This window comes from Anser brachyrhynchus (genome assembly GCF_964034855.1).
Source record: "Anser brachyrhynchus genome assembly, chromosome: Z".
NCBI classification, from domain to species: Eukaryota; Metazoa; Chordata; class Aves; order Anseriformes; family Anatidae; genus Anser; species Anser brachyrhynchus.
The window spans coordinates 39,825,659-39,846,367 of record NC_137697.1 but is presented as its reverse complement, the minus strand read 5'-3'; the positions used below and the strand labels follow the sequence as shown (position 1 = coordinate 39,846,367).

Genomic DNA, 20,709 nt, shown 5'->3' with positions numbered 1-20,709 from the left:
TGTATATTCTTGTATATTTCAAAGCTTCTTGTATTTTTTTTTCCAGTTTGTACTGTTCAATTTGTCAGTTTAGGGTTTTATTTATTTATTTCACTTTCCAATTTCTCAGGACACGAGGCCAGAAATATATCAAAAAACACATATTCTTTTTTAGTGATCTGTGTATTGTACCTAATCAGTAATAACACCTTTTTTTTTTCTGCCTATGGGTGATACAGATGCATACATGTAAAATCAGCTTTTATTTGATTTTCAGAAAGAAAAGGCTTTAGCTTCTAAAACTGCGGGGAAAGTTTCCCACTGCAATCTGAGGCAGCTGTTGTTGGGCTGTCTTCCTGAGCCTGCAGACAGCTTTGTGTCCTTGTCACTGCTCTAAACTTTGTCAAACTGTGACAGAATGAAAAGTCATCTTTGATGTGTGTTTTTATTTTTGCTATTCATAGTCATGTCAGCATTAATGAAATTTGTAACAGCAACACTGGAGTCCTCCCCAGCATGTGTGAGAAGTAACTTAACTCGTATCATATGATGGCTTGGGAAATAAAAAGCAGCCTTTTGAAGTGTTTTTGTGGCTTTCATAATTTTTTGTATGTATATTTGTAAGCCATAGCCTTTTTTTTTTTTTTAAGTAATAACAGAGAGCCTGGCATTATCTAACTCACATCCTGACAGAAATGTTTGAGATGGTCATATTGCTTCTAGATTTTCCTTGTAGCCAGCAGTGCCAAAAGAGAGAGAAGCTGGTTAAATCTTCATATTGGGATGTGATGATGTCCTTTTGTTGGACACGAGCATGGAAGGGGAGGGAGAAGTGTAGATGGTTCACCTGGACTTTGGGAAGGGATATGGGAGAGTGCGGGCTGCCTCAATTTGGGCAGGCACAACTGTTGCCATTCCCTGTGAGCTATACAAATGCATGTATGTGTATTCAGTGGAGTAAATGCTCTGCAAGAAAGCCTAGATGCAGCAGGGGGTTTCTGACTGTCTGTAGTGTAGTGCTAGCATAGATCATGTTTAATTACAGGATAAAGATTATCATTTTTCATTGAGCTGTTGAACAGGCCATTGAATGACCATGTAATCTCTTTAAGGCACTGACTGCTTACCACTATGCAAGCACGTCATTCCTTATGCTTGTTTTTTTTTTTTTTTTTAATAGCTCAGTTTGAGGTACTTCTTTAACTTTTGCATTACTTGCACTCCCCCTTTTTATTTGCATTTAAATAAATGAACAGAAAAAAAAATCAGTGCAGGTAACCAAAACGCTTAATGATGTAATCCTGATGGATTGACAAGATCCATCCTTAGCATCCTTAGAATATTACATACATCAAATACATGATGTAATGTCTTACAGTTGGTAGTTAATAAATTAACCACCATTGACCCTGTAAATCAACAACAGTTCTGACTTAACAAGTAGACAGCCTTTTAAACATTTCAAGAAGTGAACTTGCCAAATGTCCCATTTCTTGTATTGAATAAACTTCAGTTTCAATGAAAATTGAACTCCAGTACCTCTGTACTTTGCCAGTCAGGCCTAGAGGAAGTTAATTCTGAAGAAAGTGCTTCCTTGCCGGCTCTTCTGTCAGGAAGAATCAGGATGCTAACTAATACAGCCTGTGTGCAGAAAAACTGTATTCTGTAGCTGACAAAGAGCGTGATGAGCGAGCAGCACGCACAAGCTCAAACATCCAGGAGAACACAAAGACAGACTCCCTTGAGAGCAACAGGAAGCTTTAAATCAAAAGGCCATTATTTTTCTGTGTCCAATAAGAGGCAGGGTAATCTTCATACCAGAGAACTCAACTCTTCTATCTCAATTTCTTTTTAGGAGGTTTCAGTCCTGTGCAATTTTCATTGGGTAGTGCCTTCTGTGACATGTGACAGGTATGAGCATTTCTAATCCTGGTACACGGCTCGGACAGGGAGCTGGGGCTGTGGTGGGCTGGCTCTTCTGCCCACCATTGTAATGGACTGAAACCCCTTTTCCATCAGCAGTTTTTGAGTAACGCCCCTATACACACGTAGTGTGTCTATATATCTCTATAGCAGTGTCCTGTATGGTTATACTATATATCTGTAAAGCAGTGTATAGTGTAGCAGTCTTTCTCTGCCCTTTGGGTTGGTTGGTAAAGGTTGAGTCTCAGGTGACCACACTGGGATATAATTGTTGGTCTTTGCTTTTATATGATTACCGAGTCGTGAAGGGTTATTATTTTTTGTTTCTCTTCAGTCCTGTCGTGGCGGTAAAAAATAGCACAAATGGCAGATGTTGCCTGCATTGGGTAATGCTTAGGCAGTAACGTAAGCATCGTAAGGGTATCTAAACCCCGAAATACCTGATCTATTAAAAATAGGGCCTGTATCTTTTGGACCTTCTCAGATCTTCTCATTCATGAAATGAAACCATTGTGCTTGTGTCTATTAGAGGTATGATTTCAGCGCCTTGAGTTGTCGCTGTCAGAAGGTTGGACAGGAATGTTCTCATGATACACAATTATAATCCTGGAAAAATGTGCTCACATGTGAACATCTTAAGGCCCATAGTCTTCACAGGGGAGGTTCTCCAGAAAATTTTAAACCATTCAGGCATGTCAAACTTGTTAAGGAAAAACTTAAGCCCTCAAACCATGAGACATTTCTGGAAGTCTTGGTTTCCCAAAGTCCTTCACTCCACAGTGGTAGGCAAACACTTTTATCCCAAGTGTTTGGCTCTCAGAAATGTTCTTTTTTAGAGAGAGCTTGCTCTCTGCTCAGGTAGTTGTTGCACAGTCTTTCAAGCAAGGTAGCTATTGAATGGTTAATACAGGTAGCATTGGTATCTGGAAAAAAAACAAAAAACAAAACAAAAAAAACCTTAGGCTATATGTTGCAATTCCAGTAACTTGGAATGGAACATTGTAAGATGCTCTGAAATAGAAACATTTCATGCCTTTTGAACAAATGGGCAGTAAATTAGCAAGCAGTGGTTTTTGGCTGTCGCTCATCGCCTGATTTAAGATCAGTCTCTTAGTGGAGCAGAGGTCAGATTTGCTCCTGAAACTGCTCAGTATGGAAGGGACTGCAATTCCCAGCAGCAGATTCCGTAGCTCTTTCATAAGTATGTTAATGTAATACCACGTGAATTTTGAATGCTAATCATGGGGAAGATATAGGTAATACTGTGACATGCACAGTAGAAATGAATACATCGACTGAACCACTCAGTCACTTCAAAATTGGAATTGGAAATCTATCAAATAGTGCTAATGAAAACAAATATGGTTTCACTCTTGTGTCGCTTGAGGATGCATCAGCATTGTGCAAATGTGTACGATAGGGAAGGAGTTTTGGTTTTCTGCATGCTTCTCACTTCAGATGCACCAGGGCATTTCAGTTTGATGACTGAGACACTGGGACTGTGACCCAAGTGCTCGGTAACGTGATACGGGGCCTTCCCCCGGCGGGTCGAGGGTTCCGGCCTGCCTCGAGTCAAGGGTGACTAAAACTGGTCTCCACCTGACAGCTGCTCCTCGCTCCGGGGGGAGGGAGAGGCGGTGGTCCTCACACGGCTCTTAGCAGCCCACTGACAATTTCTCCTCTCCTCAGGCCCTTCAGAAGGGCAAAGGATTTCATTGCCTCCGTTTAAGCCCGTGGGGAAGTTGAGGAGGAGCAGCAGCGTGCTCAGCGGTACAGGACGCCGACTGGCTGAAGCCAGCTCTGCCATGCTCTGGTGAAGAGCGAGGCCTGTGGGTGAATATTGTGCTGGTGAGGACAAAGGGGAGACATTTCCTCTTCTCCAGAAAAGCCACTCGGGCTTTTCACAAGAACCAGTATTTTGCAACAAAGATGCTGCCAGTAAAGAAGTCCTGTCTTGAACACCAGCCTTCATGCACGTATTTGAGCATTAGAAACCAGTATGTTAACAGAAGTATGGTGCCAGGACACTGATGTTATTATTTTTTCTTGATACTTTTTTTTTTTTTAAACTTTCTTGTTAGCTAAATTTTACAGAAGGCAAGGTAGCTCATTTCCAGCAGACAGACACCCAGAATCTGTTGACAGCACTTGAAGGATAGTGTACAAACTGCTGCCTCGTATTACCATTGGCCATGAGACCACGTACCGATCTGTTACTTAAATCAGTGTTATGGCTTGCAGGCATTTGTGCCACCAACTCAGCTGTCTAGGCACTAAATTATAAGAAATCATGTAAGAAAGGACTCAAAATCCATCAAGTGACATCTCATCTATCAAAAAAAGGGAGAAAAATGTATGGATTTTGTCACCAGAATGTTAAAGGGAAACAGTTCAGTCTGTCTTCAATATGGAATAAAATGAGAGGCATTTTTACTCAATGTCATATACATGTTTGAACTCTGTAGCGTTTTGAGTGTTGCTGTCACCAAATATAAGAAAATAGGGTCCATAAAGGAAAACCACAAAAGACCACCATATTAATCATTGGTTGTTTTTTCCATTACATCATTTGTCCTGTAGCGTGGAAATTGTATGATGAATGTAACGTGCTTTTTTTTTTTTTTTCTTACGAGTATAAGGAATGAGTTTCTGTGGAGTGTGCAAATGTTGAGCACAGTTTTGCATAATTCCAGTACACAATGAGGCTAGAGGCTTTAGGTGCATTTCAGTGGCATTTTTAGCAGCTTCACCTAGATTTTGGCACCAACTATGGATACATATATGCATTTTAAAAAAGCAAGAAGAGTGTTTGAACAACAAAAAAAAGAAGTTAATTCTTGTTCAGCTGATTGTGGAGGCTTAAGACCTCTGGGTATGGCAGCCTCCAGAGATATTTGCAAATTTTCGGTTAAAATAAATGAAATCACAACTGGTAGAAACATACTGTGTTTTGTTTGTTGTCTTCTTGCTCTTTATTTCTTCTGATACATTGAAAGGCCACTGATGTGATCCACTTGCTTCTGGTCTTGTCCCTGTGTTTTCATGTAGTCTGCCTTCGGCAGTCAGAATTTTCCTCTGCTGTTTAATTTCGTAATTTCTTTGTATATGAGTGTTATGTTGTATAAAGTAACTATGTTTGCCTGTGGAGTTATCTTTACTCTATTTGGCACACAAAATGTATGTAATGGACCTGTCAAAAAAACAATTAAATGATGTAATGCCTTAAGAAGAATGCTCAGCAGATCTATTGTTAAGTTCTGGAATATGTGCCCATGTTCCTGGATGGTTTTGCTATTCCTGTTTTGAATGAAAAAGGGGGGAAAAACAGCTTCTCTTCTGATGACTGACTTGTGTGATGCAGTTTTGATTAGCTAAATCTGCCTTATTCAGTGAAGCTAATGTGGTTTGACAGGACCTTGATTAGGAAGCAATCATTTCTGTTGATAGTAAACAGTTGGTCACTTTCAGCAGAGATAGGAATGCCGTCCTTTGTCTTGAATGACGCATGATTTGTTGGTTTAAGTCCTAGCTAAATTCAAAAGTTAAGTCTGAGCAGAATGGGAGAGAATATAGTACCAGAAGTAGATGTTTATGGTAGACTCCACAGTCCTCATAAAACTGGGGCTTTATTGTCTTGGCTGGCATAGAGACACAAAAGAGGGAGAAAGACATTTTGTGTTCTGAAGTGCTTGCAGCGTAAAGGGCTGCAAAAGAAAGCTCTGGTTCCAAGACATATAGGTTAGGATAACTGTGGTCCTCTACCCCCTCCCCTGTATTTCTCTAAGACAGAGCAGGTTTTATTAGCATACCGTAGAGTACTGCCCAGAAGGATAGCAGTGGACATGAACATTAGGCTGATGAAAGTACTGAAATTCAATAAATAAGCCACACACAAAAAAAATATAACAAATATGATACAGGGTTGTGCAAACTAACTTCCAGTGTGGAGTGATTGTTTAGTTATGGAGGATGCTATTTGACTTAAATTTGCATTTAGCTATGATTTCTGCGCATATATACAGTCAAACGTTTGAGGCAAAGTCTTAAGTGTTTTAGTCTTTTATTCTTGATATAAATTAACAAATTTATTTGTTTACCAAACACATGCAGGAGTAAAAGGGATGCTAAGAAGTTATAAAGGGAATCTAGGTGGGGGAGTTTTACTTTGCTTTTCATTTTTCTCTTACTGCAAGCTGGCCATTGTTAATGGGTGTGAAGGAGATAATGCCACATGTGACAGGCTGAGAAAACGGAGCTTGTTGGTGAAATACTTATTTTTTCAAAGAATTCTTGATCTAGAGATTAAGTGATGCCTCATGCCAAAACGACAATACAGTTTAATTGTTGAGGGTCTGATTCTGACAGCTTTATCCTTGCAGGGGCCCAGCTTCTTGCCCGGTGGTCCTCTTTGCCCTAGGGGCATTTTATGGGTGGGTTGAGGGCCCAGCTGATGTAAGTATGTCCCTGGCTTGTTCAGACTTGAGAATGTCATCTCCCACCCTGCCAACTGGTTGCAGATTCGTCTTCCGTTATATGGCCTAGGAAGAGATAGATGTGCATGTCTAATTTCTGTTCACACTGTTGCAGAGCTAAACTTTGGCAGTAATTCAGATCACCAGTGCCAAGGTGACTGGGACTGAAAAAAATGTAACAAATTAGAGCAGGTCTGTAGCTTGGACTTCGCAGAGCAATAAAGGTAATAAATTGTAAGAGATGGAAACAACATGTTGGTGGTATTCTTGTCCTCCTCATCTGGATGTGGTCTTGATTCAGCTAGTTGGCTGAATTAATTGACCCCTCCTCCCACATGCACTTGTTAGAGAGACTACAGGGGAGGTTATATGAAGTATATGAACTCGAGCTGAATGCTTTTCTGTAAGTGGGAAGATAATTTTCCATTCTTACGTAATATTTTTGGCAAGGCAAATTGAATATGGCTCCCTCTAGAGCCTGTCTACTTTGTGGTTTCCCTCTGCCTTTTCCTTTGTTCTTTCTGTTTTTTTTTTTTTTAAATCATGTTTTGGTATGGAGCACACTGTTCAGCTCATCTGGGTTTAGAAACAGATGTTGTGTACTAATTACCTCCTGCATCACAGCATGCTATGCAGGTATCAAACTACTAGGGCAAACAGACAATAGATGGTTCTTTCTGCTACATTCAAAACTGCATCTCTTTATGTGAACTTTTTTTTTTTTAATTTTATTTTTTATTTAAGACAGAGAAGTGTGTGGGTTCACTTACTTTTTCCCTCTTCCATTTTTTTTTTATTTGAAGAGAAACGTTCTCCTTCTGCCTTTGCCAAATTATTTAGGAGAAGAGTGTAAATTAAAGCCATTTATCTTGAAATGTGCTATTGGAGCAGACTGTTTATACAAGTGTAAGAAATTGTAACACAGGAGTATTTGGTCTGGTCTGCAAGGAAAAGGTTTTTCTTTTTTCTTCCTTTAAAAAAAAAACTTTTTACATACGGAATATTGGTTATAACAGAAAAACTGTTTGATGCTCCAGTTTACGCATCGATATTTTAGTGCAGTTGGGGCAATGGTGCTTTTATGAGGAACGTAATTTTTGTTGCAGTGTTGCTAAAATAAATTTGTTACTAGTTATACTGTGATCAGTTTGAGGTAGAATAGTCCATGTGTGTGGCAGAGTATTTTTGACTGGAGAGTGCTCATTGTGTGCATCCTGAATAAGCAATCATCGGCTAATACAAATCTGTTGATTTTTCTCCATCAGTTGGTGGACGAGTGAGCCGGGAGCTAAATTACACACGGCAGAAGATTGGAGAAGAGGCCATGTTTAACCCCCAGCTCATGATTCAGACTCCACAGGAAGATGGTGCTAATGTACTAACAACAGAAGCACTCCGACAGCACCTTGACTCTGCGCTTCAGGCCAGCAGAGTACATGTCTATATGTACAACAGGTAGGGGGAAAAGTAAAAGTTTTCCTGTTACCCGTAACCACTAAAAAGTGGACGCATGCTTTCCTCCCCATGCTTTTAAATGGTTAGCACTTCAGAGCCTGTCCCGTAGGATGTTCTGATTTGAACGTCACTCGTTTCTGATGCTTGACATTGTGGCATGATAGCAGCGATGATTTGGCTTTTGACAAATAAAATGGGATAAATGGCGTTGGAAGAGATTTAGAAAACGTACCTCTATGAGCAGCTGTACAGTATCCAACACCTGTCGTCAGTAAGGTGTGATGTCTGTGTTCTTAACATAGGACCTTACCTGTGGGATTCCCAATGTTGAAAAGCCTTCCATATTAGAGATGAATTCCTTTGTTGACACTGTCGTGAGGCACATAACGTCTGTGAACACTAGTACAGTTTACTATCCTTCTAGTAGTTTGGACATAAAGGGAAATGGAATTGCGTGAGAAGTGGCAGTGGGTGAAATAACAGCTGTTTGGTAACGTAGAGTCATAGTAGGATTGGCCTTCAGAGTGCCTGTGCGCATACTGAAGGTTGGGAGTTGCATGCAACAAAAATCTTAAAGGTACGTCTTAGGAGGGTACCGGTTTTGGGCTAGTGAGCTATCTTCCTGAAAAGTGGTTCCTTCAGAGTTACTGCTTACATGATGATGTGCCTATGGACACTGTCTGAGGCATGAACCCCAGTATCATCTTTCAGGACATATCTTCGGCACATCAATGAGTTAATGCCAAGGCTCTAATTATCTTTTGCCTGGCTCCTGCTTTGTTTTAAGATGCTACAAGTTATGACAACAGAAGTCGTAATGCGTCTGAAAAAGGAAGGCAGAAATCCTAATGGTTTCTTTCCTCCTGCATGTGAGAGTCAGTTAGGAATATGCTAGTCCTCTGAGCCTGAAGACAACTTCTCTCTCAGTTGTGTCATAGAGTAATACCTGAAATCACAAGTGGTCTCATTTATATAAAGCCAGATTTCTGTCCCATTAAGCAATGTGGGCCATCCTGCTCAACCAAAAGCAGCTCCATTTACAGAAAGTGTTTACAATAACTGAAACATATCTATTCTGTAACTGCAAGAAGAAAGGCCTTTGCTTTTTATGTGAGGAGTGATATATCTATGATGAATAAAATTTGCCATCCTCAATGATTTGCTACTTGAGGCCAACGTGTGAATATAAGTTGCAATTTTAAAAGTATGTTACATTTTAAAAATAACTTTTCAGTAATTGTTGAAGAAAAATGTGTTATTTATCTTTATTACAGACAATGGAAATTGGAACATTTATGTTATAAATCAGGAGAACTCATCACAGAAGCAGGTTACATGGACCAGGTATGCATAGCAGGGATTTCGTTATAAGCTTTTTGTATTCTCATGATTCAGTTTGCTTAGACTGTAGATTGTATTCTATTCTAACTGGTTTTTTACCCCTTCTGATTTTGACAGATCATAGAATATCTTTATCCTTGCTTAATTATCACTCCTCTGGACTGCTTCTGGGAGGGAGCAAAGCTACAGTCAGGAACTGCCTATCTATTGTAAGCATGCTTTTGTATAACTTTCTAGTCTGACTGATTTTAATTGTGTAACTATGTATGATTTTGAGTTTTAACAAAAAAAAAAAAACCAAAACCGTAGTGTCTCTACAGAAAATATGCATGGATTATTTTTTTTTTCATTTCTGATTCTAAGAGTTTATTTGTAGGCATTGATTTAATTCCTATGTTGTTTTTTATTATTCTGCTAGCCTGTAAAAGAAAATGTAAGTTCTGAATCTATGCTTTAAGAATTTTATCCTTCTTTTGGAAATAAACTTTTTTTTTTCCAATACATTACAAAAAACATTCCTTAATAAGAATTTTATTCCTAAGAAAATATCTTGGGTTAAATCTCAGGTGTTCCTAAGGACCAAAAAAACAAATCCTTTGCTTATGAGATCATTAAAGAAACTATATATAGTATCTTTTGTGGGTGGTTTCTCACAATTTAGAAGTGTGATATTATAAGCCCTGAATCCTTCAAAGAGTTAATTGTTAATCTGTGCAGGCATTTCTGTTAATTATGCAAGAGTTAGCATTTGAGTTATTGTTTCTGTCCTGGTTTGCATATCTCTGTAAAAGCAATTTGCAATGGCCATCTCGTAACCTTTAGTGTACAGTTTTAGATGGGGAAATAAGGGGGTTTGTGTTTTCTGGTTGGGAGATTCGGAATAATGACTTAAGCCTGGTTAAGCAGATACAGTGTGGTTTGAACCACAGAATAAGGCAGCCAAAAGCCTTTCTAGTCTGTCAACATCACAAATTCAGAAGTGGGGGGTGGGAGACGTGACAGTGATAGTGGTGACAGCCATAGTAGCAGGAAGGCTTGATGGTTGATAGTCAAGCTGCCAAGGCATTTGAAGGAGCACAGCATTGTTATAGATAAACAAACATCAGCTTTATTGATTGATTACATCTGCAAGATGATTATTATAGTAACAAGAAGTAATCTGATACTATGAGAAATGCTTTCTTTCCTCAGCCCCCTCTGTTCTTTCCCACTCCCCTCCCCCTAATTCTTTAAAGCAGCAGTTGGCTGCTTTTTTGTTATTTAGGTGCTTGATAATTTGTTTTGCTTTTCTTGCAAATGGAAGTATTTTTAACCTGTGAGTATTCCCTTTGATATAATAACTTTGTAAGAACTGAGTATTTTTGTTAGAATTACGACAGGGTTACAAGAAAAGTACATAAAACAAAAGTGCTATTAAAACACACCTTACGCTAAATGAAACAACCTTACCATTAAGGGTTATAGCTTGTAACAGAAAATGACTCAATTATTTGTGCAAATACGAATTTTTAAAGGATGCTTGTTTCAGTACTTCTTTTGTCTTCCATTTTTTAAATAATTTCTCCCTGATTTCTCTTGCAGAGGAAAGCCTCCTTTACAGTGGATCAACTTTGACCCCTTAGAATTCTTGGAAGAGTTAAAGAAAATAAACTACCAAGTGGAGAGCTGGGAAGAAATGCTGAATAAAGCAGAGGTTGGTCATGGTTACATGGATCGACCTTGCCTGAATCCTGCTGATCCTGATTGCCCAATCACAGCTCCCAATAAAAATTCCACCAAAGTAAGTTTTCCTATCCTTTTGTGTATCTGCTTATGGGAGGAGGGACGCAGGGAAGAGAGAAGAAGGTACCAAGCAATATGTAGTTCATATTCTTGACCGACGTCATTTTTCAGTTCCTGTTATTTGCTGCTAGCCCAGACTCTCTAACTTTCCGTCATTCTGCAATGCGGTACTTAATCCTGCATATTTAGAGAGAGAGTACGGTTGTCAGCTGCTGGCCCAGCATGGCAAAGTGGTGATGGGGCACTTAGCAGACTTAATGCAACAGAGAGAGATAGCCACTGCTGGAATACAGCTCAGCTACTCTGTACACTCGCACCATGCAGCAAAGCCTTCCTTCAGGGAGGGCCAAGTTTGTTGACATTTGTGAAGAATTTGAAGTAATGGGTCCCAGTTTTATATATCTGTCTGTCAGTCAGGCTTTGGAGAAGATGCTGTTCGGTCACTTGATCTGTTGAACACATTTCTCTTTGTGGACCTCCTAGGCTATCTTTAATATCAGTCACTATAATGCACAGGGTGTTGAGCTAGGGTGTGACTTTGTCTGAAGTTATGCAACTGCTTGATTGCTTCTTTATCACTTTTTCTAGCCTCTTGATGTAGCCCTTGTTTTGAGTGGTGGATGCTATGGACTGTCCAGAAAATACATGCATTGGCAGGAAGAGTTGATTATTGGTGGTACAGTCAAGAATAGTTCTGGTAAACTTGTCAGGTAAACAAACAAATGGTTAAAGAAAATTTTAAGGTTTTTCCCCAATAGGGTTTGGTTTTTGGAGCATGGGGGGAGGATCATGCAAAATCAGCTGCCTTTCATGTGTATTATAAACTGTCGTTTAGGAGGATATGCCTCAAGAGAACAGAATTTAAAAGAGTGATTGGACAATTCTTTAAGGAGGTGTCGTTGCTTCCTGCTTCTAACCTCAGAATGATAATGTACATTGCTCAGAAAAAAGGTTTTTTCCTGGCAGCTTTGTTGTTTAGCATGTATGCATAAAGCACTGAACAGCGTTTAAAGCACCGAAAAACTTTGATCATGTTTTGAAATATGATCAAAGGAAAAAGGGGAAAAGTAATATGGGTAATGTGCTCACACGTTTAACTTTTCTCAGAATTCAAAAATCTCCACTAAGCTTTTTGTTTAGACTTAATATGCAGAAAAGTCTATTCTTTATGTTACTACATCCTCAATACATTTTTGACTGATAAAACAAAACCCTTTGTTTCAGACCTCTTGAACAAGTCATGGAACACTGGATTTCAGGGGGGGAAAAACGTATGAGAGAGCTGTCCTGAAAAATATAGGACACACTAAGCTAAATGAAGCACAATTCTCCCATATTTAATAGAGAGAACTTTTTCTAGAACTTTTGATGCGGATTTTGAATTTTTTTTACATTGACACTAAACATGAAGCTTTATTTCTTGCAGTAAGTCTTTCAACAAGTAAAATCATAGAATCATAGAATGGCTTGGGTTGGAAGGTGCCTTAAAGATCACCCAGTTCCAACCCCCTGCCATGGGCAGGGATGCCTCCCACCAGACCAGGCTGCCCAAAGCCCCATCCAGCCTGGCCTTGAACACCTCCCGGGATGGGGCATCCACAGCTTCTCTGGGCAACTTGTTCTTGTGCCTCACTACCTTTACAGTGAAGAATTTTCTCCTAACCTCTGTAGAATCATAAGAATATACTTAGCCAAAGAATTTATGTAGCCAAAGAATATATTCTCAGTGAAAAATAAAATAGTTCCTTAACATTCTAAAATTGTTGGATACAGTTGCATACTGTGGAAAGTCAGGATACATAATTGTCCTTGTATACTCCTCAAGGGTTTGCAGCCATCATGACTTTAATCTGGTATTTCTCCCCAAGGGTTGAAAAAAAAAACAAACCAAGGTCTTCAAATGACAAATTTCCAACAGCATTTACACGATCTTGTAGAAATAACTGTTCCTGTGGCCTCTTCACAGTAATCTGTCTGTTAATTATGATCCTTACCACTGATTTACAGGGTTACATTCTTTGCTTACAAAACCTATCCTACCAAAAATAATGGCAAAACTATCATTAACTTCAGGGAAAACAGATTTAGCCTCAATACTGCATAGACCAGTACAGCTGCACCAGATACATAGTAGAATAATTATACTCTGTTCAATTTTAATATGAACACGTGCCCTATAAAATCGAGAACTCCTGCAAGCTCCTATTAGGCACTCGTTTGGATTTTCATGCCATGAAAATAATTTCCTGAAAAAGCTTATTTTATGCCTCTTCTCCTCTCATTTCTCTCCATGTTACAGTGCCCAGGCTTTGCAAACCATGTTTCAGTTAATGACTCCTAAGCAAATGTATGAACACTTCAAGGGGTATGAATATGTTTCACATATCAACTGGAATGAGGATAAGGCAGCAGCAATTCTGGAAGCCTGGCAGAGGATGTATGTTGAGGTAAAACTGAAAATAACCTAGAATGCTGTACTATAAAATATTACTGAGATCCACATCTCACAGCTTTTTACAGTATCGCTTCAGGGAAGATGCTTAACTAAAACTGAGATTTTGCGTCTCGGCCTTAAAGATGATTTATTCTCTTTTTAATTGAGAAGCTGCTTGGTTATTCAGATATGAAAAGCCACAAAGGCTTTGCAATTTGCTCTCTCGCACATTTCTGCTTAGCTGAGAGTGAGAAGGAACTTGAAGATCTGCTTGGAATTCAAAAGCAATTGGTTGGCGTGATTATTCTAAAGGTGTCTGGAAAACATTAGCTAGCCGTTGACTGCTCTCCCAGCAGCAGCCCGGGTGGGGAGGCCATGTGACAGTGCCTGGCCTTTGTGTCCCAAACTCTGACCTCTGCTGTGCTGCCTCTGACCTCTGTGAAATGTCCAGGCAGAGGGGGAGAGAGGAGGACCCTGAGGAGCGTGCTGGCCTTGGATTAAAGGCAAAACTCATACAGCAGCAAGTCAGTGCCAGAGTTACGGAAAGAGGAAACCTTTGCACTTCAGCATTTAAATTAAATGCTTGAAATGAGCTGCGAATGCAGTAGCCTTTCCTGAAGGATGCAAATTTTTGTTTGATAAGGTGTAGCTTGCAGGAAATAATTATAAAATATGCTTGTTTCATATAGCATCAGTGAAATTTCCTGTGTAGGGCATGTGCTTTAACAGGAACATAAAGGCAAAAGCAGTTTCAGATGTGTGCTGTAGAAAATGGTAATTTTTCTAATTAGTCACACCAAGTTTTGTTTCTCTTTTCATAGGTTGTTCATCAAAGTGTTGCACAAAACTCTACTCAGAAGGTGCTTTCCTTTACTACAACCACCCTGGATGACATCCTGAAGTCATTTTCTGATGTCAGCGTCATCAGAGTAGCTAGTGGCTACTTATTAATGGTAATAAAACAAATTATGTTTATTTATTTGTCTCTGGTAGTAGAGCATGGTTTAAATATCCGCTTCATTGTTACCAGTCAGTAGTCCAGAACATTTTTTGAATACGTGAAAAAAACCCCACCCTTACAATTCGTAAACATTTGCCTCAGTGTTGTCATCTGTTCCTCTGTGTAACATGTCTAATATGCCTATTTAAAAGTGCCTGTAACAAAGTGTATTTGGGGAAGAGGGCTGGTAGCTGTTGGAGAAGGATCCACTCTAATATTTTGACTTTTTTTTTTCCCATACCCCCCACCCTTCCTTTCAGCTTGCCTACGCCTGTTTAACAATGTTGCGGTGGGATTGTGCCAAGTCTCAGGGTGCTGTGGGGCTGGCAGGAGTCTTGCTGGTTGCTCTCTCAGTGGCTGCAGGATTGGGCCTGTGCTCATTGATTGGAATTTCCTTTAATGCTGCCACAACTCAGGTATTTAGGAGCCGCGAGTCCGACGTTATGTTACTAGTACTTCGTTACTGAATAAACACAACTGAATCTTTGAGGAAAAAAAGCTGCCAAAGTATTTTTGATTTTAGATTTTATTTGTTCTTTTCTCCTATCTCATAGCTTGTGCTATGAGAGATTAAGTAATGATGATGTCAAATGATGTTAAAGGAAAAGGCAGATATCATTTAGTTTGTATAATTACTAGATTCTGAGCTCTTTGTTTTTCTGTGTCTCAATACAAGTGATGGTATCTGGCTGAGCATAAGAAGCTGCAAGAATATATCAGGATGTTATATTTTGAAAATAACTTGAAATATTATCTGATATTCTTTGTTTACCCAAAACTCAAATTACTTTTAGTGAGATTTTGTGCCAGTAAATGGTATACTGGAAGTTCTTGAATGTATTTCAGAATAAAAGTTAGTAGCTATATTGCATCCTTTTGATTTTCATTTTACCCTTTGATATGTATTCAGAGTGTAATGTTAAAGTTACTTTTAATTAGCCATGTAACGACTAGCTTCATGGTAGACCATAAAACAACCTTCTTGTTTTTCTTTGTTTTGTTTCTCCCCCAAGGTTTTGCCTTTTCTTGCTCTTGGAGTTGGTGTAGATGACGTTTTCCTTCTGGCACATGCGTTTAGTGAAACAGGGCAGAATAAGAGAATTCCATTCGAGGTAATGACAAAATGGGGAGTTGGGGTAAAAATAATTAAAAAAAAAAGGCTTCATATAGAAAAAGATACGGTATCCACAATTAGTAACAATTACAAAAAAAAATGTTTTTGTTTTTTTTTTTCCTAGAGATCTTTTCCTGATTTGTACAATATAAATTCTGCCCAAAATTTTTGTGGAAGTCAATGTAAATTTGGGAACATACTCAAATGTGAGTCAGACATTAAAATGATGAGTGTTTTTAATAGAAGAGCACAAACATTTTACGGTGAAAACAAAGAGAAGGAAAAAAATATATTTGTATTATGTTACCTGTATTTATTTGTTATGACCTTTAACTTGAGATTTTACTTTTTTTCTGTTTTTCTTTACTGTTACTTATAATTGACAATGACATTACAAAGCGTAACATATTCATGTTATAAAATCTAAGATGTCATCTTGTGATCTTTTCCTTTTAGTGACCTTTTTTATCCTCAGTCCAAAGTTTCATATCCAAAGTACAAATCATTTAAAAGTAATGTACGCTTGCCCATCCTGTTCTGTACAAACAATGTTTTCCATGTGCTCTTTGCAGCTGGTTCGGCATGCAGTTACGATAACCTCACTCTGCTTCAAAATAGCCTGTTGGGTTGGGAAAGTGTCCTGTGCTTATGTTGATTTCTGTCTTTTTTTTTTTTCATGTGTGTGTGGTTCCTGGGTTTGGGGTTGCTGGTTTTTTTTGTTATATCTATCTTCAAGATCTATAGATATGTTATGTATCTGTGTTATCAACGCACGCTTATTTTGTCTGAAAAATGTTAAGAACACTAAGTGACTCCACCACTAGACAATGCATCCTAGTTAAATGACAAATCTATTTGGTGTAATGTCAGTGTCAGTTTAGTTGTGTCTACCGAAGGTAAAATCAGGTTTGATAATGTCTTCTACCCTTAAAAAAACATCAGCACTTAATGTGTCATATTCTTTTCTCCTGGACAGCATACTTAGTGTATTTTTATTGAAATACTCTGAAATGCACACTTTTATTCAGAATTTCCTTGTAATAGTTTTTCACTGTTAATGTGTTATATCTGTAGGATGACCCCTTCATTTGCAGGACATCACCTTATTCACATGACTTCTAAGATACACCATTTGTTTTGCAGGACAGAACAGGTGAATGTTTGAAGCGAACAGGAGCAAGTGTAGCCCTTACATCTATCAGCAATGTTACTGCTTTCTTTATGGCTGCCTTAATCCCTATTCCTGCTTTACGAGCATTTTCACTCCAAGTAAGTTTACGTGCTGTTTTGTTAGCTCTTGTAGATTAGTCCCATTATGGGACTAATGATGATGATACCTGTTAGCGACAGTAGTGAATTCTATGTTCAGTGCTTCTGCAGTTCACTGAACCAACGTGTAGTCACTGTCTACCATAGATCTGGGTAATAACAACAGCTGTCTGCCCTTGATTGTGCTCCTCCCATTTCTCATGCCCGGAGTCTCTTGCATCATATTGGCAGGTGAAAGAACACCCTGTCCCACCACAGCTGGGGTGAGTTGCAAAAAGCAAGGTGTGTGCATCTAAGCAGAAAAAAGCCACCACAAAAATTTGCATTCTTGTGGCAGTCAAAAGCACTGGACTGTCCTTTAGTGTAGACTGTAACGTTTCTTAGTAGAAATTTTAATATTTTCATTCAGGTTTGTCGAATTTGCTGCTTTTCAGAACTACAACAAAAGTTCAGTGACAGCAGCGAGAATGCATTTGCCATATTAATTTTTACTAAAACTTCTTTGTACTGCCTTGTTCCCAATGTAATTTTAACAAAGCCTTGAAGAAAACTTCAAGAATTTTATATTCCAACTGCTTTGAGAGAAAATGTGAATTTTATGTGCTGAACCGTGTATCGCTCTCTCTCCCTTTTCCTCTGTCTTCTTGTATTTGTTTGTGACAATATAACTTCAGGAAGATGAACTGTTAAGGGTGCTGAAGAAAGCTTCCTTTAAAAGCAAGGGCTCTTTGAAGAAGGTTTTGGGAGGTTCCCATCAGACACTGCTTTGACACACAAACAATTTATAGCACTGTCTGACCTTGGTGCAGAGCAGGCAAACCATACTTTTTCAGTAGCCGTTTTTCTTCTGATGTAGTCTGGTTCTCCAGTCATTTTTCATTCTCCTTGAGCCCTTGGCTACCCAGAGGAAGCAAGGGCTGCAATTTTTCTTAACACATGTTGCAATTATTGACGCTTTCCGAAATTTAGGTATGCCTACATTAAGCTGTAAAATAGTAAACTGTTTATGATCGCAGCTACATGGCCGATAAGCATTAATAACTCATTTACCACTTTTTTTTCAATAGGCAATTTGGTAGTGAATAATAGAGGAATTAAAGGCCTCGATGGTTTGCTGCACAATTGAGAAGCAGTTATCTGTGGCAACTAAAACTAGAGCTTTGGTCCTGAATGGTTAGAAGTATTTAGTTCTGCTGACTTGCCAAAACCTAAATGTCTATTCTTACAGGCAATGTTACAGTGGATTATTTTATATTATGGCAAAGACCAGTCTTAAGATGTGAAATATTTTTGAAGTGTAGCACTTCTTATTTTGGAAGAAGTGATTTATGTCTTTTAAATCTGTGGCCCAAAATCAAGCATCCAACATGTACCTTAAGCAGTTAATGGGATACTGGAGATCTTCTCTAAGAATCTGAGGAGAAGTCTTGTTTTCCTATTGTCTAGCTTTGTAGTAATGGTGTTTTGCAGAAGTTACTTCAGCTTAAACACGTCTTGTAAGAAGTACTCAACAGAGACTGGCCATTTTGACCTAAACATACTGCTGAGCTGTCAAGTGAGAGCCGCCAAAATTATTTTTTTTCTTCTCTGATGAAATTTTGCTCAGCCTGTCTCTGTTCTCATTCTTCACATCAGAACATGACAGGTTGCCTTGGGAAAATAAACGGAGACAACAGCTGTAAATGTAATCTGAATATAAGTTAGATATACCTTTCCTAGAGTCTTCTTGCCTGCTGCCACCATGTAGGCTGAATCAGTGGAAGTTCAGAAAATCCACCAAACAAAATGACAAACAAAAAGTTCTCGATGAGATTTCAACATATTCCTGTATGAACATGTTGACGTTATTCAGAATAAAAACATCGCGACCAAAGTTCTTCTTAAGGCAGTGATTAATATGGAATTTATGTGTAGGAGCACTTGGGTGTTCAGAAACTGATGTTTGAGTTGCTCAATCTTTTCTCACTTGCATCTGTAGTCTGTCTTTGGTCACAAATAGCAACGCCACGCATGTATCTTAAAGATGCAAAAATGTGCAAAAAAAGGGTAGCTGGAGACCTGTACTGAGGATTTATTGGAAATAGAGCAACATATGTACGTAAGCTAATATGACGTTCCCAAAGCATCTGTTACTTGTTTTGTCCATCTTCACCAGGTAAAATCAGTGGTAAGTGAGGCATTAATTACAGCATTCAGAATCAGATAACTATGGCAGGTTTTGGTGGGTGGTCTGTGTTTATATATAGATTTCTTTATTTACAGTCTTTTTCCTCCCTCTCCCTCTTACTCAGCCTTGTTTAAACAAGGACTCTTTGCTGTCTTTGATAGCTCCCTAGCAAGACTTAGAAAGCAATGAAATACTGCAGTTTACTTTTCACAGATGCTGCCTTCTTCTCATCTAGATAGTGAATTTTTAACAGATGGGCTTAAAAAAGGATTGCTCTTGACCTTATTTTGCTCTTCATACACTTTCCTTAAGACATTGCAAGATAATTGTCAAAGTTTCCATAACTTTTGAGGCCCAGTATCTGTAAAATAACCCAGCTGCTGAAGGAGAATAAATGGTTTCCTGCATGTGCAAGTCGAACTTTTATTTAGAAACTCACATTTTACATATCAATGCTTTGTTCTTTCTCAGCTTCTGTCCTGTTCTGCCAGCTAAAGCAGTTCATTGATACCTCTGAGTTGTTCATTTACTTCACGGAACTTAAGCACTGCAAGTTTGCTGCTGTTTTCGGAGTTCACTAGCGTTAGCTCTTGCTGAGTTAGAAAAAAATGGAAATTGGTTATTTTGAAAGTTAGATTTTAAAAAATGAATTCTGTTATGTGGATAGAAACTATTTTAGCTTTTTTAATGCTTGCATTTTTTTTCATTTATTGATTTCATTAGCCCCTAATTTAAGCAGTTTTAGGCTCTGAGAAGCTGCATGTATCCTAAATATTCAGTCCCAAGAATAACCTGTAGGAGAGTGCTCAGGACTGTGAAGAAGTAGGTTCTGAATTTTCAGATGCATGTCATCTCTTAAAATTGGGAGTTAGGTGGAAGAGAGGTTACCAAATAAATCCATTGGAAGTGTTTGAAGTTTGCTGTAGGAATGTCTTCAACATAGTACTTTTTTTTTTTTTTTTTAGTGTAAACAAGGGAGGCATGGTAGAATGTAACTACCACTGGTCTGAATTCTTTCCTCAGACAGAATGTTCAGACACCTTTGTGGAATAAATTCCGCCCAAAAAAAGAGAAGGCATGGTTTCATAAAAAAAAAATCACATAACTTTTCTTGCTTACACCACAAACTTCCTCCCCATCAACAGAGGAGTGGTGTAGATTTAGTAATGAGCAGAAGTGGAACTTTGCCCATTAAGTCTTAGCAGTAACTTTTTCCCTCACGGTAAGAATGGCAAGTTTATTTTATTTTATTTTTTTTTTTTTTTTTTCGTAAATGTTAAAGTGCATTACCAGGTGCTGGTGGTAGGTTTGTGGAGAGAAAGAATGTAAGTTTTTAAGCTCATTCTATTATCTTACTCTGCTGAAGCTGTTTGTCCCCCTCCTTTTACCCACATCTTTTAGCTTTCCCTGCTCCTGACATGAGAATTTAACAAGCAAAATTAAAGCCTAAGGGGAAGAGAAGGGGGGGCGCAGGAGGGGGAAGTGAGTCTGTATGCTGTCAGGAGGGAGTTGCAGATAGGCAGCAGTGGGGTGGAAGTTTCCCTGACAGACCTCCTCGTCTGTTCATCACCTCTGGCTATACAGCACACCCATTCTCCTTGGGTGGGCTGCCAGGAATGGCAAATAGCAGCACATACCTTCAGCAGGGCCCCAGCCTACCAGCTTGGCTCCCTTCTCCCTTGCTGCCTCCAGCACAGACTGCCATTCTTCTGTCTCAGTTAACAGTTGCAGCAGCAATCGTATTTTTAGGCTGTGCATTATGAAAAGATGCAA

The 20,709-nt window shown here is 38.8% G+C and overlaps 1 protein-coding gene across 5 annotated transcripts in view; it reads left to right on the top strand.

Annotated features, from left to right (window-relative positions):
* PTCH1 (patched 1) overlaps positions 1-20,709 on the top strand; it is a 73,612-nt gene that overhangs the window by 21,367 nt on the left and 31,536 nt on the right. For 4 of the 5 annotated variants that reach the window (XR_013943200.1, XM_080573033.1, XM_080573031.1 and 1 more), the window contains exons 3-12: positions 7,640-7,829; positions 9,104-9,173; positions 9,288-9,379; positions 10,752-10,950; positions 11,541-11,662; positions 13,252-13,399; positions 14,208-14,339; positions 14,647-14,802; positions 15,400-15,498; positions 16,644-16,769. Coding sequence is in view for 4 of the 5 variants with exons in the window: in XM_080573033.1 (XP_080429159.1) it covers positions 7,640-7,829; positions 9,104-9,173; positions 9,288-9,379; positions 10,752-10,950; positions 11,541-11,662; positions 13,252-13,399; positions 14,208-14,339; positions 14,647-14,802; positions 15,400-15,498; positions 16,644-16,769 (1,334 nt within the window). In the remaining variant the exon portion in view is untranslated. The remainder of the gene's footprint in view (positions 1-7,639; positions 7,830-9,103; positions 9,174-9,287; positions 9,380-10,751; positions 10,951-11,540; positions 11,663-13,251; positions 13,400-14,207; positions 14,340-14,646; positions 14,803-15,399; positions 15,499-16,643; positions 16,770-20,709) is intronic. The other variant, XM_080573032.1, reaches the window with a different exon arrangement.